Source organism: Lindgomyces ingoldianus, assembly GCF_010093535.1.
Source record: "Lindgomyces ingoldianus strain ATCC 200398 unplaced genomic scaffold BDR25scaffold_1, whole genome shotgun sequence".
NCBI classification, from domain to species: Eukaryota; Fungi; Ascomycota; class Dothideomycetes; order Pleosporales; family Lindgomycetaceae; genus Lindgomyces; species Lindgomyces ingoldianus.
In genome coordinates, this window is record NW_022985162.1 from 3,038,623 (window position 1) to 3,063,273 (window position 24,651).

The following is a 24,651-nucleotide window of genomic DNA, read 5'->3' on the forward strand; positions in this document are numbered from 1 at the left end:
TCTACTTAATTCAATTCTCGCAAAACGAAACGACCTTGTGCTCCGAGGTTCCGCGGTACTTTGAATTGTGAGCGGCTCGAACTCTGCGCGCACATCTTTTTTGTAGTCCATGGGTTATTGTGCTCTATAGTGAGTCAATACAAAATATTCTTCCTACTAAATTTGCACAACTATAGTTGTCATTGTTGCTTAACTCCTGCGTTGTGAGCCTCAATGTCGCAAACAATATTTCTTAACTAGAACAACACCATTCTCATCTTATGGCTATTCTGAACTTAAGGCCAGTTAATTTAGCCTATGCGATTCCTTTAATACTACTGGATCATCGTCAACCATATACGTTGTGTAGGAGGTAAGTTCGCGAACGAGCTTTATACCACTTAGCAAGAGTGTAGGCCCCTCAGGAACAGGCAATTACATGTGTTTTGTAACCCTGAGTGGTGGTGACTCTAGGGCAGCCATGGTATATAGAGAGGTACAGGCACCAGATAGTGGCTTGGCCTGGTTATACTATTGATATAACTATATCATTACTTGATTACTTTTACTACCCGCACTTGCTGAAATTGTGCTAGCTCAACACTTTTATCTTTGTAGCAAGTATTTGTATCGCAGGAAGCTGCGGTTGGCCCTTATCCGTCGTAACCGGTACAGCTAACATGCCGATGTTTTACGAGTCTCTCGCCTCTTCTCCATCTTGCGTCTTACAGTATAGATCCACTCATCTAGAAATATCCATAGCCAAAGCAAGATGAACCACATCGAGACAAGAGCTGCTCCCACCATGCTTACCATGCTAAACCCACGGCAGAGATACCAGACTGACTCCCAGTGCGCGGCCACCAACTGCTCGACTGCAAGCGCAACCTGCATTGAATTCAAAATGGTAGACACTAGGGCAAACACGAAGAGTATTGGTCCATATAGCCGTCCAAAGTAATCTCCATATTGGCCATGCACTTGTTCAAAGTGAAATTTACGTAGGAACAGTGGGGCATAAAAGTTAAGCCGCGTCAGTCTTAGTTCGCCGTAGCAGTACCTCCCCGACACCACCGCATCCTCGATGTGGTTGACATCTGAGATGAATCTGCAGAATGATGCCCAATCCACATCTTTTGGGACAAGACGAAGGTTATCTTGCTGAGCGATGTTGAAGTCCGATTCGTGCTGGATCAAGTAGCGATATGTCCTCAGGAACCCAGTTGCAGCGTTGCGGATATTGCTTTTACTTTCTCCGAGTCGGTCTGAGCTTTCAGCAAGGAATGTTTCCCAGAACCTATGCGATAGCAAATATCGTGGAAGAGGTTTGATGAATATACGGTGGTGTATCCACACCAGATGCAGTCGAGGCTCTTCTGTAAGGATGATTTCGCGACCTTTAACCCGCTGTCGATGTAAAGGGTTAATGTTTCCGCTGGACAACGTTGTCATCATCCAGAGACGCGGCGCCATTAATTCGAGATCTTTGGCCCAAAACTCCTTTTCAAGGAATTGTCTCATACCGGCGACGTCTTTGAGCGAAACCGAAGGTTGGCCAGGCAAAGCAGTCATTGGGGGTGGTCCTGCCCCAGGATCAAGATCGTGAATGAGCTGGTTTGCCTTAGAAAAAGGAGGCATGGCTGTATGGTAGAATAACGCTGGGATAATTCGTCTCTGTGTGTGCTACGAACTCGCGAAGCACTGAAATCTTCGAAGCTCGAAGTTCGCAACGTCAGTCCCAGCACAGGTATCGTGCCTGAGGCAGCCATTGCTCCCTTTCAGCCCTGCTCAGCCCAGCTCGGCCTCACTGCAGGCAAAACGGAGACCGCTCCAGCCTGGCATATAGCAACTTGGTGTTTTATCTGCGCATCTCCTCATCCTGATCCTTTGTGCCAGCTCGAGCAGTCGCACTGCCCCATTCGAGCAATACCGAAAAGATATGGTATGTAGTTGGGTAACGGCGAAACGCGCCAAGACCAACGCAAAACTAGGTTCGGCCGGTCACAGAAAGGGACACCGGGCTGAAAGTGCTCCGCAAGGCACCAGCGGAAGAAGCGCAGAGCATTGAGTATGTCCTTCTTTCCGTGTTGTGACTTTTATCTTCATGACAACATATTGAAATGTATCAGCATTGTCGCGATCCATGGCCTCGGACCCCATCCAGATGATGTCTGGTGTAAAAATGACGGCACCTTGGAGAAGCCGGAGTGGGTTAACTGGCTTGTCAAGGACGATATGCTGTAGCACCCAATGCGCGCATCATGCGATATGGATACCAGTCGCAGTGGTTTGGGAAAGAGCCGATGCAGCAGAGTGTAACAACAGTGGCTGATCGGTTGCTGCGAGCCTTGCGGCGGAAAAGAGAGGTGGAGACCCTCTGTATGAGAAGTCATTTCTTTGCTAAGACCCGCTAGGGGTTTCCGTTCCGCCCCCTGCTCTTTATAGCGCACTGCTTTGGCGGGCCGGTTGTGCTAAAGGTAAGGAAGTAAGCTAAAGCGGAAAGCGCTCGTGACTAAGGGGCTTCCAGGCATTACTGGAAGCCGAACAAGACGAGAACGAATGGCCTGGAATATTCGTATCAACCACCGGCTTAATCTTCTTTGGCACGCCTTTTCGAGGGGCGGGTGGAATGAAGCAAATGGAGATGCTTGAGGCGGCGCGGAGGGAATACTAGGAGGATGAGGCGCAGCCTCAGGCTATGGACATACTGCAGCCAGGGAACATGCACCTTCAGGATGTAGTTGACGGCTTCTTAAAGAAGAGGAAGAGGCAGGCGAACAAGACCCAGGTTGTATGCTTCTATGAGCTTAATGCAAGCAATGTGGGATTGATTGTGGGGAAGGAAGATCGGATGGTGTCGGGAAAGCCGTGTGTCACACCAACGCTGATCATTTCCACAGAGATTTGTTGTGAGCCAGAGCTCTGGCTGCCTCGACCTTTCCGACTCGACTAGCAAGTTCTCGCTCTCGCGTAGCCACTTTAACATGAACAAGTTCAGCAACCGCAAGGAGGAAGATGACGATGAGGAAGACTTTTAGACGGTGAGGGATGTGGTTAAGGACATGGTTGAGGCATCTCAAGGGCTCGTGGAGGCTCGATCTCTGTGTAGTTATGCTCCTTCATAGCAGGTCATATCTGTAGAGCGTTGACTAGAGGTGACAGACTTCGGAAAATACAAGGTCGAATTTAATCTCAAAGGCGTCCCCGTAGTGAGTCAATTCGTCCCACGCCACTCTGAGATGCAACAGCTCAAGGAATTCTTCCTACACGAATCGCCCATAACCGAACGACCAAAAATATTCACTATCTATGGCCTTGGCGGTATAGGTAAGACACAATCGCAGTTGAGTTTGCACGGGAGCACTGGCGTAGACTCAGCGGGATATTTTGGGTGGACGGATCCTCGAAGGCCAGTCTGCAGCAGTCATTTCTAGGTATGGCGCAAAGGCTACCACAGGACGAACTGGCAGCAGACGGCGTGGAGGTGCTCAAGCAATCTATCCTCGATATCAACGTGGGGGTGCGTGAGTGTCTCCGGTGGTTATCGCTCCCCGTAAATCATCACTCGCTCTTGATCTTCGACAACGTTGATCGTGACACAACAAAGACGATTCTCAAGCGTACGATGTAAAAGACTATTTTCCTCCTGTCAACCGCGGGTCAATTCTTATTACGAGTCGGCTAGCAAACCTTCAGGAGCACGGAGTCAACGGGCTGGGACTCAAGGTAGGAACGGTCACTGCAGAGCAAGCAAGAGATATTCTGGAAAACAATGTTGGAAAGGGGGTTAAGGGTTAGTCAACGGTCCTATTTGCGAAGGCAAGAACACTATTACTAACAACTGTGAACAGACGCGGACATGATTCTTGAGCGTCTTCACGGCCTGCCTCTGGCTCTCACCCAAGCTGGTTTGTATATGCGACAGACGAACATGTCCGCATTAAGCTACGCGACGCACTACGATAGCACCTGGGAGCATCTCATGAATAAGCAGGGGCGGATTCCACTACAAGAATACGGCGACTGGAGTATCTTAACGACATGGACCATGTCGTACGAGCAGGTCGAGAAGCAGAGCAAGGAAGCTGCTTGCCTGCTCAAGCTTTGGGGATACCTAGATTGCGGAGAGCTCTGGTATGAACTGGTTGCGGCCGGCTTAGATTTAGCAAAAGAGAGAGACATCCTAAAGTGGCTGCATAAAATTGCTAATGAGTTGGAGTTTGCTAACGCAGTAGAGCTTTTGTCTCGCTACTTGCTTGTTAATGCAAAGGAAGACACCAATAGCTACTCAATGCACTCAGTATTGCATAGATGGTGCCACCAGCTGGCGAGAGGCGAGGGGGGGTACAGCCTTTGTTGCATAGCGGCAGCGCTAGTCGCGTTAAACGTCGCATCGGAATCAGAGGTGCAGCCATGGACAAAGTGGAAACGAGTGCTGGGCCACGCCATAAGAGTTAGCGGATAGATAGAAGAATATTCTTTATCTAATGCAAGAGACAATGCTAGAGCGTCTATACACCTAATAATGTTTCACCGCCTAGGTTATTTACTTGCAAAAGAAGAAAAACTAAAGGATGCAGAGAAGATGTACTAGCAGGCACTGCAGGGAAAGGAGAAGGCATTAGGTCTAGAGCATACATCAACACTTGACACAGACAACAACTTAGGCAACCTCTACAAGAATCTAGGAAGGCTTGACAAGGCAGAGAAGATGTATCAGCGTGCACTGCAAAGGAAGGAGAAGGCATTAGATCTAGAACATACATCAACACTTGACACAGTCAACAACTTAGGAATCCTCTACGCGGATCTAGGGAGGCTTAATGAAGCAGAGGAGATTTATCAGCGTGCACTGCAAGGAAAGGCGAAGGTATGGGGTCCAGAGCATACATCAACACTTGACATAGTCAATAACTTAGGCGCCCTCTACAAGAATCTAGGAAGGCTTGACAAGGCAGAGAATATGTTAATGCGCGCACTGAAAGGAAAGGAGAAGGCATGGGGTCTAGAGCATACATCAACACTTGACACAGTTAACAATTTAGGTAGCCTCTACAAGAACCTAGGAAAGATTGAAAGGCAGAGAAGATGCTAATGGGTGGGCTGCAAGGATACAAGAGGGCAATCAGTCAGGAAAATATCTCGACTTTTATCCTAGGGTTTTATACGAAGTGGTCCGTTGCTTCTCTCTTTGACCGACAAGGTAAAATAGAGGATGCTAGGACCATGTATTCAGAAGCTCTATCCGACTACAAGCAATTGGAGATGATCGTCCGCGCTGCCAGGCTCTGCGTAGCAATCTTGCTGCTTTAAGCAAGGAAAGAGGCAAACTTAATGCTTTGAGAGAGAGAGGGTTGGTGCAGGAACCTGAGAACACGCAAAGTGGGGTCTACTCTAGTACTCGGGGTATCAAGTTAGGCTCTAGACGACACAAATTACTAAAGACGATGGGATGGAAGTGGGCGTAAGGCTGTGCTCGATTGTCTGCTTCCATCTTCCTTTCTTTTTAAGCCGTAAATGAACCAATCAGCGAAATGCAATACAGCCTCAAAGCACAACTAGGTCAGATTCATCAGTAGCCAAGGGTTATACAGAGGATGCATAGTTAGCGAAGCAACGTGTAGTTGATGACGGGTATCCAGAGTTACAGGCACATCACTCGAACAAGGCTAACTCCATTGTCTTGATAGGTAATGTGTTGCAGTCTCAGCTGGTGTCGTGGTAACAAGGGTGGCCCCGCCTGTGCGTCAGCAGGTCAGCCGGCCTTGGAATGCTTTCTGTGGCGGACCAGCTAGAGGCAGCCACCACGCACTGGCTGCACCAAATTGTACCATGGTAAACCAAGTGCCAAAGCGAATGGCGCCTTACTAGATATGTACAATAGTCGAAGGGGAAAGTCATGTTAGTAGCTTGACAGCGTGTTGAAGTAGATATTCCTGTCAGAGGTTGGCTGGATTAGCTCGTTGACCCTCATTTTCGTTCTTTCGAAATAGTACATATTAACACTCCCACGATTACTTGCCTGGCGACCATACTCGCATAGGTAGTCAGGTAGGGTGCTAAGACTTTCACCCGCAAGTCGGGTACAGTAGAACGCTGGTGCGGCTGCACTCGAACGGAAGCCTGTTTCGCTCGCGACTCTAATACCCCTCGCTGTTCTTACATCGTCTCTGGTGGTTCCCTCCATCGGCTAGAAAACACCATTTGTCAATAGCCGTAAGCTCCAAGGTGACGTGAGCAGCGATAGCACGTGCGCTTTTTTTGTCAATTGGCGTTCCTCTCTGGGCATTGTCCCAGTCAGGACGAGCGTCTTACACTCCCTGCTAGCCACCACTTGCTGTCTGCAAACGGAAATAGTCGGTCTGAACTCAGCTGCCTAGCAATGAGGAACACACGAGTGTGAAGACGTAGACCGTTCGCATCGCTGAGACCGATCCGGTGGACATCACCAATATTTTAAATCAGTACAAAAGAGCCGTTTATTCTCTACAAGCCCGGCTGCTTACATTTCCTTGCACCTCTTGGTAAAGCTCTACGCTTGCAAATACTTTGTCTTATCCTGTTATTACACCTCTTAATAGCACCCGATGGGCTCGATTTCACAGGCATTCCTTAGTGGAAATGTTCTCGAGCGGGATCATATCCTCCAAGAAATTCTTGAGCATGTCGAAGAGTATTCCGGAGAATACGACAAGGTCGATTACTCGGCCCTGAAGAACGACGTGTTAAAGCCTGTCATCGCCGAGGAGTTCAACCCCGAGACTCAGATTCGTGGATTCCTCAAAGCCTTTCAGCATACTCTAGTATACAAGACGGCATTCGCTAAGATCCAGAGTCCAGAGCTGAAGGATCAAATCAGCGATTTCATAGAGGGCAAACAAGCGAAAGAGGTTGTCGGTGATAAGGAATTTCATCTCGTGTCCCACAAGAGCCCCCCTGTCGTGCACCATTTCTCGCTCCTAGAGGAGCTGAAGAAGCTAGTTATCAATGGACTGGAATGGAAAGCTGCCGTCAAAGATGTGTTTCATCCCAAGCACAAGCACGTGAAGAGTCTTCCCATCCTATATGAGGATGCCGCAGATACTAAAGTTGTTGAGGTAATCATGCGTACCTGGCCCCAGTTACGGAAGCATTTTGCTAACCAAGCGATAATAGTGCTATAGTGAGGTACCCTTCGAGAATTGGGGAACGACGGTACAGAACACGCCAAAATACACTTTCTTGCCAACTACGGTCAAGGGTGTCCAGAATATCGTCCAATTCGCCCTAAACAATAAGTACAGAGTGCGATGTGCGGGATACAGGCATAGCTGGTCTTCGGTATTCTCCCAGGATAACGAGATCTTCCTGTCTTTCGTCAACATCCATACAGTCACGACGCTACCAGACCCCATGTCTCTCATTCCTGGAGAGTATGATCCTTCCACAGTGCCAGAGCTGAAGACAATTGAACTAAAGGAGGAAACCGTTCCGGGAAAGAAGAGACTGTGTCGGATTGGAGTGGCAGTCACCAATGAGGAATTTAGACGCTGGGCTGTTGCTGGGAAAGCTTGGTCACTTCCAGTCGACGTTATTCTTGTCGAGGTAACCATCGGAGGCGTGAATGGACCCATATGCCACGGAGCAGGTATCTCTCACAAGACACTTTCGGACTATGTCCGTCGGATCGAGTATGTCGACTGCAATAGCAAGCTGCAGGTTGTGGACGATCCATATCTCATTAAAGCTGCGGCTGGAGCGCTTGGTTTGCTCGGGGTCGTGACACATATCACTTTCGAACTGGACGCAATGACTTACGCGGTAATGGTAAGGCTACAATACGTGGTCTTGATCTAGACGCATCTTCTGACTCTCGCGCAGAAACCCGTAAAAGAGGATGTTGGTCTGGGCATCCCACCTATCGCAAAGGAAGAAATTCCAGTGGCACTGAGGTCTAACTGGTACAACTCACCAGACGCATCCGAGCAAATTGCAAAGGCTACGGCAGAGTTTGAGCAGCGTGCCGCCAATGACTACTATAGCGAGTAAGCTCCATCAACATTTAATAGAAATGGAAGCAGGTTCTCACCTTTTTAGATGGTTCTGGTTCGCTTATCAGAAGAAAATCTGGACGAACACCTTCAACACTACCGCCGATCCCACGGGAGCAATCCACTATCCTAACTCGGCCAATGTCTTTCTCCAATGGGTCCAAGGCTGGTTGGGTGGTGTTATTACTTCAGTTCCCTTCTTCAACGCCATCCCTGGCTACTGGCAAGCGCAGCTGATTGCGACAATGGGAATGGCAGCCCTCCCGCCAACCCTCAGTGAGAACGCTACCCCGACCTACAAGACGCTGCTCCCCGATGCCTTGCATTTCCGTCGTGGTGTGCAGAATATGAGAGTTAGAGATATCGAACTCCAGCTTCCGCTGCCATCAAGGAAGGATGACCCAACAAAGGCAGACTTCAGCATTGTCCAACGTGCTTGGTGGGATGTTATCAATCTTGTCTACCAAGCCGCTGATACTAAGGGCGACCCTTCATCACCCATGCGTCTGGCCTTGGAGATGCGTCTCATGAGCAGCAGCGACATCCTTATGGCCCCTCAGAAGGACAACAACCTCGGCACGCTGTCCATTGAGATACTCACCCTTCCTGATGCTGTTGCGGACGGTGAGTGGGCTGGGTTTGCCCAGAAGGTTATTGACAAGTGGATGAGCTATGGCGGTAACGTTAGGCCGCATTGGGCTAAAGAGTGGGAGAGGTTCTCATTCAAGGGCCAGGAGTCGTGGAGGTATTTGAAAGAAGTAGCATACAAGGATCAGATTCCTGAGTTCAAGAATGCTCTGGAGGAGATTGGAAAGCAACATGGGTGGACGCTGGCGCAATTGAAGAACAGGTATTCGAATGAGCTATGGGACAAAATGATTTTCGAGTGAATCACTAAGGGGGGCGATTTATTGGTGCTGGTACAGGACGGAAAATAATAGGGTCTAGTTCGAGGTGAAAATGTCCATCTCTTTAGCTCCTTTCATTCTAGCAAGTAGATTGACAAACCGAATTCTCCTTGTCAATGTTCCATAGTGAAAGTCTTCGTCACTGCATTCGTCCTTTTTTTTTTTGCAATCAGGTCAAGATTTCGCTTTCGCTTCAAAGGCTGTCCGAGGTCGCCTTTCAGGACACGCCTCGGCCGAGGGATCGAGCGGGGTGCAGATCCTTGTGATTGGGGGTGACGGACACCGAGGCGTCTCGCATGCCTTCGATGTAAGTAAAACCTCCGAAATGCCAATCTACACGCCACCACTGACAAGATGAGCACCACATTAGGGTGCTAAAAAGCGGCACACGCAAAACTTAATTTCTTCAACGCCGCGTATCTTAGTTAAACCGAAAGCTACCAGATCAGGAACCAAACAATCCTCTGGAGAAGAAGCTCAGCTATCTCTCTTACTCACCAAACTTCTCTGCATCTCTCTCTGCTTTCCTAGAGGAAACATTGCCTCCACAAAGAACTAGAGGTTACATCCAATCTTGATAGGTTTGCGTGATTTGGTGTGCAGCTTTTTTTTTTGGCACCCGCATGGATCACTCCACAGAAAGAGCAACCCTTGACATTCTGTGCATTCCATATCTTCTCTCGTACCCAACAACGTAGAAAGGAAACAATGATTCGGCGGATTAAATTCCGACCTTTTTATTTACTCGCACTACCCCCTCATTAAATTAGCACCATACCTATGCGACCATGCAATGACACCCTTAGCTTTCCTTAATGACAACTGGTCTATCTCAAGATTAGCCGCTTGCCCATTTCAGACAGCATGGCTCCTCCAGTACCCCCCGAAAGGATCCTGACTAGGGGCGAGGTGGAGTCGGATTGCGTACTTCCTCACCAAGGAAGCCACGAAGTCGTGGTAGGCACTACGGAAAAATCACGGATACAGGAAACCACACATTCTGGAGCTCCACACTGCTCTTATGAAGGGCTAAACCCTATGGAGAATTATTCTTCTTGTCCTAAGCGCTTCACCACCATCTCGGAATTTCCTTAATCCTTCATTCTCGTACCTTTGCTGCTAATATCTTCATCATGGATATCGAGCCGTTGAGTTCACTAGCGCGCCTTTTAAAGCTTTTGCTCTTATTTCTATCAGTTCTCGTATGTGTTCTCACTCCTTATATTGACTCTATTCTTAACAATGACAGGTCGCCTACGCTATCCTCAAAGGCTTCTACAATGTTTTCCTTCACCCTCTACACTCATACCCTGGACCCCTCTTAGCCCGTTTCACCGTCTTAGTTGCCCAAAATCAAGCACTGAAGGGCCGCAGCCCCTTTTGGCTCCACGAACTGCACAAGAAATACGGACCTGTCGTACGCTTGAAACCTGACGAGCTGTCCTTCATCGACCCGGAAGTTTGGAAAGACGTATATGGTCATAAAGGATCTTATGGCGCAGGATCCTTCGTGAAAGAGCCCAAGTTCTACGGCCCAGACGTATTCGGTTCGCCTCCGGGTCTCACCAGGGCGGATGCCGTGGCTCATGCCCGACAGCGCAAATTGGTATCGCATGCCTTCAGCGACAAGGCACTGCGAGAGCAGGAGAGTTTACTGAAATGGTATGTGGAGTTGTTGATTCAGAAGCTGCGAGAGGCAGAAAGAAAACCCGACAATAGGGCAGTTAACCTGGTGGATTGGTTCAACTTCACCACCTTCGACATCATGGCGGACCTTACCTTTGGGGAACCCCTCAAGCTTCTCGATGGCTCAGATTATTCACCCTGGGTCCGCTCCCTTTTTGCAAGCTTGAAAATGATCCTGATGATCCAGATCTTGCGCGCGTGGCCTGGGATGGAAACTTGCCTGAACGCCCTGATACCGAAGTCTATCAAAGAGAAATGGAAACTGCATATGCGACATTCAATTGACCGAGTTGAGAAGCGTTTGGCGCGTAAGACAGATCGACCGGATATCTGGACTTACGTAATGCGGTACTCCGAAAGCGAGGAGAACAAAGGAAAGGGTCTTGAGACGACTGAAATGCATTCAGACGCTGCGTTGTTTATGCTGGCTGGAACTGAGACGACAGCAACTGGACTCAGTGGTGTAACCTACCGGTTGCTGAAGAGTCCGGAACGGCTCGCAAGACTGACGAAGGAGGTTCGAGAAGCGTTTCCTACATATGACGATATGACAATGGTGAGACTATCGCAGCTAACGTATTTGGGTGCTTGTTTGGAGGAAGGATTGAGGATTTACCCTCCTGTTCCATTAGGCTTAGAGAGGAGAACCCCATCCAGCGGCGCGAGAGTTGGTGGACATTGGGTCCCTGGAGGCGTGAGTAACACTAGCCCTCCTTCCATCATGTAGAATGCTAACGATTTCAGATGACTGTTCAGCTGGCGCAATATGCGGCCTACCATTCTCTATTGAACTTCAAGAACCCTGATGACTTTATTCCCGAACGATGGCTTCCTGAAGGTGAAAAGGAATATGCATCAGATAAGAAGGAGGTCCTGAATCCATTTTCGTACGGTCCAAGAAACTGCCTAGGGAAGAAGTAAGTTTTTGTCCTTTCCTCATGGTATTAAGGGATTCGCGCTGATAATCGTAGCTTGGCCTATCACGAAATGCGCCTAATTCTCGCTAGTGTCCTCTGGAATTTCGACATGGAGCTTTGCGAAAGCTCGGAAGGGTGGCTAGACCAGCAGGTCTTTGTCCTTTGGGACAAGAATCCTTTGATGGTCAGATTGACGCCCATTAGAAACTGACCCCGGGCCAGACTAGATGGGGACTTTATGTAAGGATTCTCCGGTCCCAGCTTGTAGCTCTATTGGCAAAATTACAGGAGAATGCGGCCTTGGTACTTAATCGGTATCGTATAATGGTTTGCTTTTGTCCCACACTCAACCTCGACTTTCAAGTGATTTTCTACTTTTCTTTCGCTCTTGAATTCTTCGCCCTCTGCATCAAGCTCCCTCACGGAGCGGCCTTGGAGGTTTTGGTCTAATTATTGGATTCCGCAACGTGTCTGTGATGTACCTTAGGTGAATATTTCCTCACGTAACCAGCGGTTGAACTGTCTTCCGTTACCATTCCCTCCTTAGAGCAACAAGCCACACTTTGCTAAAGTATCTCTTAAATATTTCGCTAGTAGTGGGCAGAGTATTTCAAGAAAAAAATCCAGAACAATTTTCCATCTCTTATCGAAATCGTAGTTTCCTCGATCCCCCACCGTTGAGAGCCAAGAGTGTTAGTATCGCCGTCCTTTCCTCCTAACTTTTTGCAGACTCCTTCCGTGTTTACTGCCGATTTGCGTTTAAGTAGGCAAGCACTGTGCCGCCGTTGAGATCTAGGTGGTCTCGCATATCCCGAAATCAACATGCCACATTGCAACTCGAAATCGAATACAAAACCTTCACTGCAGCCCCCGTCTACGTTGTCGGTACCTGGGATCGAGAACCCCCTCCTACCATTGCCGAAATACTTAAAATGTCGAAGTTCTACGACATCCCTAACGAGATCTGGGATATCATTTTCCCTCAACTTCCTCTCTACGAGCTCTGGCAGATCTTCACCTGCGAAAGTGAGAAATACCACAGGTTGGCCTACCTTGCTATTACAGCCTATGTTCCACGCCTGACGCTGCGACACCATCCGAACAACCAGAAGTTGCCCTCAGCCACATCTTTCGAATTCCAAGAGTTTGTCAAAGATAAGGACGGCATTACTCCTTACGCCATCTTCAAAGAACGGTTAGCCGTTACAATCAAGACTCGATGCCCACTGGGAGATTACGCTAAGCGTAAAGTGGCGGAGGGGAAACGGCTAGAGGCGCTTCCAATGCCAGAGATAGGGTACAAGATGGACTTCAAGGCAAAGCTCACCGCGACAGCGAAGCGCAAATACATGAAGTTTAATCAGGAAAAAAGAGAGGTTACTATAGAGTGGCAGGAGATGATTGGAGATTTCTTCTGCAAGACGGAAGAAGATGTGCAGAACCTTGCTAAATGGAAGCAGATGACGACATCTGAGGTGTGGGCTGAACATGGCCTGTACTAGGGAGGGCATGAAGGAAGACTGTTGAGAGTATTTTATGGTTGGTTTACACGTCGGAGTCTGCCTGCTGTTTTGCTGTGGTTGGTCATTGGGCATCGACGTACGTGTGAACATATCCCGGAGGATCTGGATAAAGGATATGTGTTGTACGTTGTTTGAGGACTCAGCTCTCACATATCAATAATATAGCTATGTCGAATTGTTGTATGATAGTGTAAAATAACTACAAAGCGCGTTGCTAAATCATGGAACCTGTTTCATACTCTGGATAGCGATGAAGTAGCGTAAGAAGATGCTCACAAGAGCGAGCTAATAGATCCGCGATTAGCGAGTCTTCTTCGGTACAAAGAACTTCACGATAGATATAGACGCCACGCTTTAAACTCCGAGTACAGTAACTTCGCAAATTCTGCATCGGCGCTCAGTAAACCACTCCTCCCCTTCTGTGAGACTATTTACTTTAACCGTGTTTGCCAGCCAGCGCGTGTCTGCATACCCCGAGAGTAATGTGGCACGGTGTGTCGGCATAATTTAAGACTTCTTGCAAGCTCGAGCCCAGAAAGTAAAGTATAGAACCCATGGAAGGGGAGGAGGGCGACGATAGTGAGAGAATAAGATTTCGAGAGCGGCGCAGTGGGACGTAGAGGAGGTATGGATGCGGAGAGATTAAAAGGACAGAGGAAGCCAGATGTGAGGGGTAAATGATACAACATGTAGTGGGACAATAGTAAATAAATGTTCAAATGTATTAAGAGACGAATCCTTAGTTATGATCAAAGATTAGACGAAAGACTATATACGTATATACATGTGATGTGGTCCTTAAGTCCACCGTATGGGTTCCGAGCCCCAGCCGTGCGCTAGCCTAGGGGGCAGCTGGGGCCTATTATAAGGGTTGTAAATACTACCCCTAACACTAGTTATTACTAAGAAGACTTAAGGAGTAGTATAATGTAAGAAAAGATATAAGAACGAGACGTTAGCGAAACGAGCTATAAAGCATAACGCAAGCAAATTACTGTAAGGTATTCGAGCAGGGAGCGTTGGGATGCCACGAAAGGACTCAATAGATGCATTAAATGGGTAGTGAACAGACAGACAGACTAGAGCTTGAGGAGTTCTCAGGGTCAAAGCTGCAAGTGCCGTATACACCCAAACGATCCCCGCTCGACTGACCCTCAGCCAGCCCTCGGGTACACTGGAGGAAAAGTATCCTTTCAATTACTTGTTATATCTCGAGTTCCTTTACAGGACAAGGTGTGAGATTTAGTCAATGAGGGAATAAGCAGGGCTACCCGAAGGGAGTACGAATAAGATCACGTGATGAATCGTAGCCTTAATCACCGACACGCTGGTGCGGGTATGGACAAGAAGGTATTCCAAAAGATAAGGATTCTTATTCATTGAATACTAGAGAAGGGAAAGAGAAGAGACAATGTAAGCAGAATTGGGTTGCAACGGATTTTATTGTGTTGTATAAGTGTAGGTTGGTGCTCTGTGTTCGAGCTGAATAAATAGTGCATGAGATGCTAAGCTCATATGTGGTCAGGTGACCTGTGGTTGCTTACAAACTATTCTACGCGGTTTTGTTAAGTTCCTGTTTATATATAAGAGGACGGGTTAGTGAATTGTTAGCGCCTCCCACTAACACACCACTAACCTGCCGCTAGCCTCCTCTGATTGGTTGACTGACCTCCATATAGAGTTTTGAGAGAGCGTCATGGATGAGGGTGTCTTCGGACTAATCGTGGAAATGGGGCGAGAGGCGGTGGTAGGTATTGTTGCGCTCAGAGGCCTAGGAAGGTGCTTTGTGGGATTTTGATGTTAATAGCTAGTGGGTTGGTACGTTGGAGCGCAACAGGGTGACCCTTTTGGGCCCCTTCGACTTCCTCATCAGCACACATAAGTAGCTCTCAACTCCCCCGTGTCTCTCCCGCAACTTTTAGAAAGCGCTGATCTCGTTCTCTTCTATCCTCACCCCTTCCCTCGATCCTGACATTCGAACGGATAACCCACTCGCTCGCTTTCGCGACAAGTTACCGCCCCCCCCCCCCCCAAAAAAAAAAAAATACGCTGTTGTTAATAAAACTACTCAATTTCCGCGCCACACTCTATCTAAGAGACAGAAGGCGGTATTTCCTGTACAAATAAGGGTCGTGAACGATGTGGTGACGGTCGTTCTGCGACGGATTCTACATCCGCCGCTACAACCGCCGTTGGTTTTGGTTTGCTTAGAAAGTAGGAGGATACAGGGGCCTTTAAAGCCTAGCGCTATTTCTCTGACGACTTGGAGGTGAAAAGGGAGAGGGCGCTGTCTGCTTTAATATCATACAAGTTCTAGCCGCTGGATAACTGCCTAATGATTGGGCCAGTGATAGACGGCTATCGTCATCGTAGCATAGCGAGCTAGAAATCGTAAGCGCCCTTTCCCCCAAATCCTCGTGCCCATCACGCTGCACCGTTCATTCTACTGACCTGTGTATCTCTGTAGGTACTTTACCGATGTTATACAAGTAGATCCATATAGTGTTTGGCTAGACCTGTGTCGCGAATCGGCAGATCTGAGGCTAAGTTACGTGCATTTCAGGTATATTTACGCTAGGGTTTCGATAGACTTCAGAAGGCACCCTTCCTAAGCATTCTTTTAAGCACCCCTAGTACGAGGTTCTTCCCTCTAGTGTTTGCTACAAGCCTAGTGCTTATTCCGTATACTCTCACAGATTACTCCGTAGCACAACACTTATTTATATTCTTTACAATATATCGACCGTATCAACCAAAACAAGTTAAAAATCTAATACAAGGCCTAAGTCGCATTATACAATAGTAATACTCACCTTCTTACTCCCCTTGAAGTTGTCATTTCTATCAGAACCGTGGAACAAGCCTCTACGTACCCACAGCTGCTTTCCTTCCTTTTCTCCCAAGGTAATTTTACTTACTACTAAACCAGCAATGAGCCTAACGCCACCGCCAAGTGAATCAAATGAACAGAGCAAAAGAGCATGCAAATGTACCTCTTTTCGCAGAAAGTCTTTTGGATCATCGGGGTAGAAGATGAATGTCTCTGGACTTGGATGTGGCGGCATTTCTGTAGACGGTCTTGGGGTTGAGTGAGAAAGAGGTACTGGTTCTAGCTCTTTAACACCGAATACCATCCTAAACGCCATGGACTGATGCTTCTGCTTGCGAGTTGAACAAATCGCTGGCTGCAGAAATCCAGAAATGGTAAGGTGTCCTGCAATTACCTCCCCAAATCGCATGTCTTCTAACGCTCTCCTTACGGAGCATTCTTCAACCTTGACATGTATCTCAATATCGTCAGGCATCCCAAACCGATGTCCGAACCAGGTTGGGCCATTAAAGCTAGCCCAGGACCAAGACGGAGCTATGTATTGATTCGTTTCGCTGAATTGAGAAAAATCGTAATCGTCCGAGCGATGAGGAAACCATATTAGACACTGAGGAAGATATGCCTTCCAAAGCCCAGCAAGGTATTCGTCTCCCAGAACACGGCCGAAGTATTCCGCGACAGCAGAAACAGCCGGCAGAGTATCAGAGCGAAATGTAGCCGTTCGCATCGAATAAGTCTCAACAACCTTAATCCAAGCCTTCAGCGCATCCGGAAAAGTACCTTCCTTCCATTTTACCTCGCTAAACGGTACTAGCTTCTGACTCTGATTAAGGTCCAGACCCAGATCATCGACTTTCCCTCCATCAGCGTAATAGGTGGTTTTACATTGCCATCGTATACGATACGAATCATATGCCAGCACCCGTGGCGATAAAATATCTTCTTGCAAAGCCCAGGCTCTTGTATTGAGCGGTTCAGAGGAAGTGCGATACGTCGTGAATCGCCTAGCAGAGATTTTGCTTCTTGAATTATCCTCACCTAAGTAAAATGGTAGTAAAAACCACTGGGGTTCCTCGTCCCGTCGAATTCTCTTTTTAAGAAAACCGTCCTTGACACTTTTTGCCGAACTAGCTGAGATTGTAAGAATGGCGTTAGAGTAAATAAACCCCATTTTCTGAATCTCGCGCGCTTTATCTTCCGATGAATCTTGGATAATGCATAGAGCGTCGATCCAAAGATACTGGAACCCCAACTTGCGGCAAGCTAGAATAGCGTCTTTAATTGTTTGGGGGGTTGAAGCCAGTGGTACTCCGAGAATATAGGTTTCCAGAGTTGCGGTTGTTAAAACTGCTGGCTGAGGACCACCCCAACAATAGCTGAGAGCTACGTAAGGAGCCAATTTTCCTTGTGATATACATAGTTTTATTAATCCGTCGCTTTCAACTGTTCGAAGGTCGAGAACACGAGTTGGTAATGGTACTGACGTGTTCGAGCATTTATCGTGGGAGCCTAAGCAGGTGGAAATCCATGATTTAGCAAGATCAAATGCGTCTTTTGAATTCACATCTGGATTCTCGGGTCTGATTTTCACGAACGAAGAGGCTGGTTCGTCTGTCATGCATTAGCAAGATTCTCATATAAAGCACCAACTTAAGGAGTCACAATAGATTTCCATTTTCTTTGGCGTAAATGCCCCCTTAATATCTCGAGTAGTGCGAGTGATTTAACTTTGAATCTCTCACCAATATGAGATATTAAAATAGGGTGCCTCGAGTACTGTGGGAAGTTCAAAGCACGAAACTCTTCACAGAGCCCGGTACGACAATATCATGTATGTCACCCAGTACGTTCCGGAATTGTGACTACATGCCAATATACTGGAAGCTCTTGGAAGAGTGTTCAAAAAAATAATTTATAAACGTAAAAATCTGCATTACCTTTTTCTGCCGCAACATCAAGCCACTACAGCACCATAGAGTCAGCCTTTTATTATCCAAGAAAGTGACTGAGAGTATTACACAATCTCAAAACCGCGAAGCACAAAACAACAAGTACGAGCCCTTAAAACTTACAATCCCACTCCCTTTACCTCCTCTCTCCTCATCTGGCTGAACAACAATCTTGTCAAACACCCTACTCCCATCTTCCACCTCCCAATGTTGACTGTAGAAAAACGTAAGCGGCATCTCCTCATCCCCCGCCTTCCACCTCTCAATCAACTCGGCATTCGCCCAACTGTCAGGGACACCGTAGTAATGTGATTTAAGAGTATGATTGAAGATAATCGTGCAAAGGGGACAACCAAGAGCGCTTGAGGCATGGAGACGTTTGCGAGTCGTGGTCCATGAGTAGCCTCGACGACCATCCCCTGGTTTAGCGAGGAGGGTGTCAAGGTTTTGGGAAGAGACCGTATAGCAGGAAGTACATAGGCGAGTGGTGGATATAAATTGTTCTTGGATAGACATCTTGATGTTGGAGGGGTGGTTGTTGGAGTCGCACGAAGTGAAATAGGCTGCCTAAGTCCTAAGTAGAGTGACTGCTGCGACGATTGCCTCAGCCAATTATATAAGCGAACGCTTGCGCCGGCGCACGAGCGCAGGAGGCTTCGCATCTCATTCACTACTCCTTATCTTGACTTCTTAAATCACCGGCATCTTTGGATTAGGTTCTCAACGTTTATCACTCAGACGCTTGCGTGCATTATTGTGCGGCCATCGGAGTCTATCTCCTTAAACGAAGACAACATGAGAAGTGCATTTTACAAGAGGACTGGCGTGTCATTCTTATTGGCTCGATGGAGCATTTAACGCTTAACTATATTTGGACAATGGATAGAAGATTCTGGTTACCGACAAATCAAAACATTTAGACTTGAGGGATAAGAGGGGAGTGCCTCGGTCAGCCTAGTTTCAGTCACGTGTAGTATCAGGTGACTATTGCCTTTCGCTAGGTCTTGGCAGAAAGTCTTTTCCTACATTTGGTGCAGCGTTAAAATAGAAAACTACTCATCTCCATTTCACCTTTCCCCTATTTTCATAATCTGGAATATTATTAATGGAAAATTATCTCCGATTGTTACATGTCGCCACGGGTGACACGATTTCCGACCCAGGGTACATTGTATCACGACCTGGGGTAACTGTAGTCATCTAATCTTGCTCAGTTGACGAGACTTTTCTCAACGAAAATTATGGGTCCCGGAGCTGGGTAAAGCCGGATCGGGAGTACCAGAGCAATTTAAGTATATGGGGCTATCTGTACATCTTGGGATTAGGGATGATGTGCTTCTCTTGGGTAAGGAAGTGTCGCGTGTGATTGGAAAGCAGAAAACGTTCCAGGTATGAATGGGTCTAGGCTGTGATAAATGCTCGATCGATTTTAAACGGTACGCTATCATTCACGCAGTAGTGGGGGCACTTCGAAGCCGGAGCCATAGGGTAAGATCGCGGAGGTTCGTAACTCGTATGTTCGTTCCCCAAGCTGTGCTTATTCTTTGCATCTGAATTCTCACAGCACCTTCCCAATGGGAAAAGTTACACGGTCCGCTCCCAGGAATCGTAGTGCACGAGTGAAATAGTGTCATGAAATAGGATGGAGCAACTGGGCGAGAGGGAAGTAAAGTTGAAAGCCGAAAAGCGAAACGAAAAATGGGAGAAGCGCCAAACATAGAAAACCCACTCCATGAAGCCTTCTCCCACGTCTTCTGCAACCCCCCTACATGACCTCATCAACGTCAACTTGTCAAACTAACCACCGAATACCAAAATATCAAAATCTTTCTCAGAGCGATACGCCGCCTTGTCGGAGTCATCCGCGGCATAAACACCCCAGCCTCTGCTTACTAGGGAAATGTAACTCGTACATATTGTCCTAGTATCGGCCCGGCATACGCGAATCTAGGCATGTTGGGTGTCAACTTGAGAGCGATTGTCCACCTGCATAAAATAACCTTCTGCCGATATGCCGTCTCCCTGAATGACTACGGTATTTACCATGCTCATTATGGAAAAGGAGATTCGCTTCGGAGGACACTCAGTTCGCAACCGATGCTTACCCTCGAAGAAGACCTAGTCCTTGAGCGTGACTCCTGCTAAGATATGAACTGCCCTGTACCAAAAGAACGAGAGTTGGTCTAGAGCCAGTGCATGCAGGATCTGCCGAACCAGTTAGTGCTGAATATCGTCGAGCGCTTGAGTCCGATCCGGCAGCGGACGAAGTGTCGTTGTTCACAGCCCGGGCTCGGACAATTGAGCTAGGAAATCATGCTGAGATTCCAGCTACAATACGCGCAACTAGGATTCGACTTTGGCATGCCGCCACAAAGCAAAGAGGGCAAGAAGAAGCGCCATGAACTCAAGTTCTAATGTATGAGCCTTACGAAAAGTGCCATTGCTTTGCTCATTCCGGATGCACTAGCTTGGGATAGCCATATGCTTTCAGCAGTTGAGGAACTGTACGGCGAGCTTTGATGCAGGGTTTTTGCGAAGGGATTTCTCTTTGTGGTCAGGGATAGGGATAAACCCCACTTCTAAAATATGAACAAATTGATTGCTGGAGTAAGACGGAAGGTCTTGTTCGGTGATTATTTCGAGAAGATAGAAATCTTGAAGTGGCAGATTAGGCAGGAGATTCGGCATCGGATTCCGGTTGATTTGGGGTGGTTTATTTGAATAAATAGGTGGGGGTAGACTATTAAAATAAAGTCAAAGGGGGCCGGTAATGGAGGGTTTAGAATTTGGGGCTGTATATCTAGATATGCTGATACCTAGCCATTCTGAGACATTGCGGTGTTGAGTTATTAGTGGTTAAAAATTTGGCTTGGTCTTTAACTGTGGTTCCACGGTGGGTGTGTCTCCCAACAATCGCTCGAGGGGTTTAGAAAGCCAGAGTGGCAGCTATATTCTCGTACACATCACGAAACTTTCCACCATCCCGTACTTCGTCACCAAACGCACCTGCTAGCACATATGCTCTCTCCTTCTGGAAGGAGCCCCCCCAAAGTATTCAGTGGAGCATATCCGCGATGTTCGATCCAACCGACGCATTAAGCTTTTTCCAAAGCAAGACTTGGCGGCGCTTTCGTAAGCCTTCGAAGCCTCCGAGGACCGCAGAATTCTTTCTGCCTCCAGAGATATGGCTCAAAATCCTGGAAAATGTCCCGCTTCCTACGGTGTGGCTCTCTTGCCGCTACGTATCTCACTCATTCCGTAATTGGGCCGAAAACGTTGCCCAGCACCAATACCTCCCAGACACCAGGTTGGGTACTTGGGAAATGGACGACACTTGGGACGGGGAGCCGCCAAAGTTATGCGCCTTGTACTTCAAAGGCCTGGAATCCAAGAATTCAAGATTTGCTGTGTTTTCCAGAGTACCATTGGCTGACTATGAAGTCTTGCGAGCAAAACATGAGGATGAGGGTTTGCAATACCGCCCAGTAATCAAGAAGATGGCGTTGCAACAGGAACGAAAACGAATCAAAGGAGGTGAGGTTGCCGATTGGTTCACCCCCATTCAACCTTACCAAGACCTTGCCCAATGCAATGAATATGGGCCTAGGAGCTGGCTTGGTCACCCGGCGTGGGTGTGGGAGGACCATTGGCAAGTCATGCGGATGTCCAAAATTACTCGATGGATGATCTGTCTATGCCACCAGGAGCGTCTGACTTCCATCAGGCCGAAATCCGTAAAGAGATATGATGGCGTTAGGGTGATACTAATAATCGACTGGAAGGAACTATTTCAGGAGTGGAGCAGGTGTCTCCGAGCAAAAGAAAACTTAGATAAATGGGGTCGCGGACGGGTTATTCCTTGGAGGCAACACTTAATCGCGACAATGCGCCACTTGGTGAGACGAAGAAAGGGGATTTATTCGGGGTTGTAGGGAAGTCCTAGGGACTCTAGAGGGGTGAGGAAGGAGAGATGGCAACAGAGGATATATTTAGGACGAGGGGGACTCAATAGAAGGTAGAGAGGCAGGACAACGTCACGAGAGATATGAAAGGGTGCTTTGCAAATTTGGGATTTTCCCAACTGCCCACGCAATATGCATATATGTTAGGACTATGTTCCTGACAAGAAGTAAATCAATCCGTCTGTGTGTTTCGCAGGAGGCGACACGGGAAAGACAAAAGTCTTGGCAGTAAATTTCTCCAACGACCCCGCGGGGCGTCAACCCCTCTGAACAGCATCTCTCACCATGAACCCCCCACGACCCCTAATACAGCACGATTATGGCTGCTTGCGTTGCTTGCCAGCAACCTCTGGTGCTCGAGCTTGAACCCGACGAAGATGAGGATGTCGAGATGGGAACTTCATCATCGGGGAAGGCGCCCGCTGCAGCTCCGCAAACCGTCCCCGATGACCTGCATCTCAATTGCGGATGCCACTTTCACTGGTACACTCCTATGCCCCCCTTCTCTCAAAGCCCTTCCCATAATTCAATCCTAGGCAATGCCTCCTCGAAGCCTACCAAGTAACCGAATGCCCCAACTGCGGCAAGAACATCGCGACCATCTCTTCCAATGGAACCCAGCAAGTCTTCTGCGACCTACACAACGAAGGAGGGCTACAAAAGAAGCTTGACATACTCCCACTGCTCACTGAAGAGAGTTATCTCAAAGCATATCCCGAAGATCGCAAATGTCGCGCCTTCCTCGAGTTCTGTCGTGAAGGGGATGTTAGAGCTATCATTAGCATGTTACAAGATGATGGCGAGGATGAAGATGGTGAGCACGATGATGAGGACATGGAAGAAGGCCAACTACAAGGGCGGACAATTGGTCCGGATGAACTGCTAAGATACCAGGATCCAATTGGTGACATGCAGTCCGGCTTGCATGCTGCGGTGCAGGCGGGTAGTAGGGAGGTCGCGTGGTTGCTTCTACTACTTGCAAGTAATCTGGACCTGATGCAGTTTCCGGCTGAGGTGTTTCAAGAGGCAGAGACGTTGGGGATTATGAGGGGAGACGTGGAGGGCAAGACAGATATCCGAAGTCTGAAGGATGCGGATGGGAAGTCGGCAGAGGATTTGGCAAAAGAGCTTGGAGGAGTTTGGGCAGGATGGGAAGGTACTGGAAGACTTACTCTATGATGGTACGTGGCCATCAGACCATAATGACTGCATGCTCTCAATTCGGGATACAAGGCTCCTGCTTGAAACCAGAACAGTATCTCAGGCAGCCTCCCAAAAAGGGTTAAAGCTGTTCACAGACCAAGACTCTATCCACACTACCCACCTCCCTCCTATATCCTCTTATTCAACATTTATCCTCTTATTCCACGCCTTTCCCTCTTCCTTTCCCTCTTCCTTTCCCTCTTCCTTTCCCTCTTCCTTTCCCTCTGCCCTATGCCTATACTCCGGCAACCCCACAATCTCCAACCCGCGAATCCTCCCTCCTATGATCCCCTCCAGAACCCCTTCCCCTGCATCCTTCCCCTCCCAATCATCTCCAAGATCGAAATTCCGATCCCCTGCCTCCTTCACACTCGCGGCAATTGCAACCGCGCGTCCGAACACCTGTTCATCGCACGCTACACGCATGACACCAGCGACTACATCGGCGATGTTTCCGAGCTCGATGTTCATGGCTTGCAGAACGGGTTCGATGGCGGCGGTCATGTTGGTCTGGATAAAGGTGGGGGCTATGAGGTTTGTGCGGAAGAGGGGGTATTGGGATGAAGGTTGGGATGAGGGGCTTAGTATGTGTATAGCATGCCGTAGAGATTTCCACATCCCACGGACCCCAAATTTGGACGCGAGGTAATCTGGGATTTGGGATAGTGTGACGTAACCTGCGAGGCTGGATACCAAGATTAGCTGTTTCGTTCCCCTGTTCCCTGGTGTTGAAGTTTTGCGAAAATAGTAAAGCGCAAGATGCGCGTTATAAAACAAACCAGTGAGGTTTACATCGATAGTCGCAGTCATTGGCGGACTAGGATCGTCGGCGGAATCTGCGGCTGTGGCTTCATCGAGCCAGGATTGGATGTTATGTCCAGTGAGACCGGCGGCGGCGAGAACAATGTCAATAGTGGAGTTAGGGGAAAAGGAGATTGCGGATTTGAAGCCGGTGGTCTGGGAGGAGAAGGATGTTATGTCCGTTTTTATGAACTGGACACTAGGAGGGGCGGTTAGGGGTTTACTAGGGTGGGATGCGGCGAGGTTGGACGTACTGGTGTCCTTTACTTTGCAGGTCTTTAGCGATTGCGTTTCCTTGATCTTCATTGATGTCGAGGATCGTGACGTATGCTCTGCCGGGGAATACTATCAGTTGTATAACACCTGACGGAGGAAGTCGAATTACCCTGCTTCTGCGAGGGCCGTGGCACAGCCCGCTCCTATGCCATTAGCACCTCCAGTCACGATCACACTTTTCCCTTTGACATTGCTTGTGTCGACCCTCTTGGTGAAGTCGATTTTTGGAGTGCAATAAAAAGTCTCAGGTAGGTTTAAAGGTTCAGTCATGATGGGCATTTGTTTTGGATATTGGGCTGATAAAGAGTGAACCTCGGGGGATGGTGGGAGGGCGAGACAATTATAAATGGGAATAGGCCAAGATTTGTGGTCATCCCGAGGCTCGTCTGCAACTCTGGGCTCCGGACACCTTTTATACGAAACAACACATAAGCATCGAGTCGATCGCTACTGAGCGGCGAACCACCTTGGTGATGGCGGGTGGCTATGAGGCGTACTGATTGGACTAGCATCCACCCCATGTCAAGTGCGGGGTGAGCCGTCAGCATTGACAAGAACTCTTACTCTGCAGATGTAGCCTTGTTTGA

The 24,651-nt window shown here is 48.1% G+C and overlaps 10 protein-coding genes across 10 annotated transcripts; 5 read left to right on the top strand and 5 right to left on the bottom strand.

The window, feature by feature from the left end:
• Nucleotides 1-654: 654 nt before the first annotated feature.
• Nucleotides 655-1,452, bottom strand: BDR25DRAFT_321366 (uncharacterized protein; the record flags this gene model as incomplete). Its single annotated transcript, XM_033691960.1, has 1 exon — nucleotides 655-1,452. The coding sequence occupies one exon, from the start codon at nucleotides 1,450-1,452 to the stop codon at nucleotides 655-657; it is 798 nt and encodes a 265-aa protein (XP_033555185.1).
• Nucleotides 1,453-2,234: 782 nt separating this feature from the next.
• On the top strand, nucleotides 2,235-2,798 carry BDR25DRAFT_251107 (uncharacterized protein). The gene is made up of 3 exons (XM_033686107.1): nucleotides 2,235-2,345; nucleotides 2,394-2,456; nucleotides 2,507-2,798. Exons 1-3 carry the CDS (start codon nucleotides 2,241-2,243, stop codon nucleotides 2,651-2,653), a joined length of 315 nt encoding a protein of 104 aa, XP_033555186.1. The 5' UTR covers nucleotides 2,235-2,240; the 3' UTR covers nucleotides 2,654-2,798.
• A 243-nt stretch (nucleotides 2,799-3,041) lies between these two features.
• BDR25DRAFT_390554 (uncharacterized protein) lies at nucleotides 3,042-5,704 on the top strand (the record flags this gene model as incomplete). Its single annotated transcript, XM_033698101.1, has 11 exons — nucleotides 3,042-3,087; nucleotides 3,142-3,370; nucleotides 3,394-3,572; nucleotides 3,599-3,772; nucleotides 3,831-4,432; nucleotides 4,574-5,011; nucleotides 5,059-5,271; nucleotides 5,343-5,392; nucleotides 5,439-5,461; nucleotides 5,491-5,541; nucleotides 5,589-5,704. 11 exons carry the CDS (start codon nucleotides 3,042-3,044, stop codon nucleotides 5,702-5,704), a joined length of 2,121 nt encoding a protein of 706 aa, XP_033555187.1.
• Nucleotides 5,705-5,726: 22 nt separating this feature from the next.
• Nucleotides 5,727-6,425, bottom strand: BDR25DRAFT_348598 (uncharacterized protein; the record flags this gene model as incomplete). The annotated part of the gene is made up of 6 exons (XM_033694444.1): nucleotides 5,727-5,756; nucleotides 5,792-5,846; nucleotides 5,895-6,102; nucleotides 6,143-6,260; nucleotides 6,311-6,355; nucleotides 6,387-6,425. The coding sequence occupies 6 exons, from the start codon at nucleotides 6,423-6,425 to the stop codon at nucleotides 5,727-5,729; spliced, it is 495 nt and encodes a 164-aa protein (XP_033555188.1).
• Nucleotides 6,321-9,032, top strand: BDR25DRAFT_330802 (uncharacterized protein). The gene is made up of 4 exons (XM_033692567.1): nucleotides 6,321-7,076; nucleotides 7,135-7,785; nucleotides 7,840-8,003; nucleotides 8,056-9,032. The coding sequence occupies exons 1-4, from the start codon at nucleotides 6,567-6,569 to the stop codon at nucleotides 8,897-8,899; spliced, it is 2,169 nt and encodes a 722-aa protein (XP_033555189.1). The 5' UTR covers nucleotides 6,321-6,566; the 3' UTR covers nucleotides 8,900-9,032.
• Nucleotides 9,033-9,637: 605 nt separating this feature from the next.
• BDR25DRAFT_390557 (cytochrome P450) lies at nucleotides 9,638-11,919 on the top strand. Its single transcript, XM_033698102.1, has 4 exons — nucleotides 9,638-10,119; nucleotides 10,167-11,297; nucleotides 11,348-11,520; nucleotides 11,575-11,919. The coding sequence occupies exons 1-4, from the start codon at nucleotides 10,051-10,053 to the stop codon at nucleotides 11,729-11,731; spliced, it is 1,530 nt and encodes a 509-aa protein (XP_033555190.1). The 5' UTR covers nucleotides 9,638-10,050; the 3' UTR covers nucleotides 11,732-11,919.
• Nucleotides 11,920-13,065: 1,146 nt separating this feature from the next.
• On the bottom strand, nucleotides 13,066-13,732 carry BDR25DRAFT_348602 (uncharacterized protein; the record flags this gene model as incomplete). Its single annotated transcript, XM_033694445.1, has 5 exons — nucleotides 13,066-13,094; nucleotides 13,124-13,181; nucleotides 13,272-13,314; nucleotides 13,377-13,451; nucleotides 13,485-13,732. 5 exons carry the CDS (start codon nucleotides 13,730-13,732, stop codon nucleotides 13,066-13,068), a joined length of 453 nt encoding a protein of 150 aa, XP_033555191.1.
• Nucleotides 13,733-15,813: 2,081 nt separating this feature from the next.
• BDR25DRAFT_338926 (HET-domain-containing protein) lies at nucleotides 15,814-18,343 on the bottom strand (the record flags this gene model as incomplete). Its single annotated transcript, XM_033693323.1, has 4 exons — nucleotides 17,946-18,343; nucleotides 17,811-17,835; nucleotides 15,857-17,484; nucleotides 15,814-15,825 (listed from the first exon to the last, which is right to left on the bottom strand). The coding sequence occupies exons 1-4, from the start codon at nucleotides 18,336-18,338 to the stop codon at nucleotides 15,814-15,816; spliced, it is 2,058 nt and encodes a 685-aa protein (XP_033555192.1). The 5' UTR covers nucleotides 18,339-18,343.
• A 3,760-nt stretch (nucleotides 18,344-22,103) lies between these two features.
• BDR25DRAFT_206048 (uncharacterized protein) lies at nucleotides 22,104-22,963 on the top strand (the record flags this gene model as incomplete). The annotated part of the gene is made up of 2 exons (XM_033684477.1): nucleotides 22,104-22,267; nucleotides 22,321-22,963. 2 exons carry the CDS (start codon nucleotides 22,104-22,106, stop codon nucleotides 22,961-22,963), a joined length of 807 nt encoding a protein of 268 aa, XP_033555193.1.
• Nucleotides 22,964-22,988: 25 nt separating this feature from the next.
• BDR25DRAFT_299952 (NAD(P)-binding protein) lies at nucleotides 22,989-24,433 on the bottom strand (the record flags this gene model as incomplete). Its single annotated transcript, XM_033689266.1, has 3 exons — nucleotides 24,174-24,433; nucleotides 24,043-24,120; nucleotides 22,989-23,987 (listed from the first exon to the last, which is right to left on the bottom strand). Coding segments are annotated over exons 1-3 (1,097 nt in total), but the record flags the coding sequence as incomplete, so codon positions are not given.
• Between the last annotated feature and the right edge of the window lie 218 nt (nucleotides 24,434-24,651).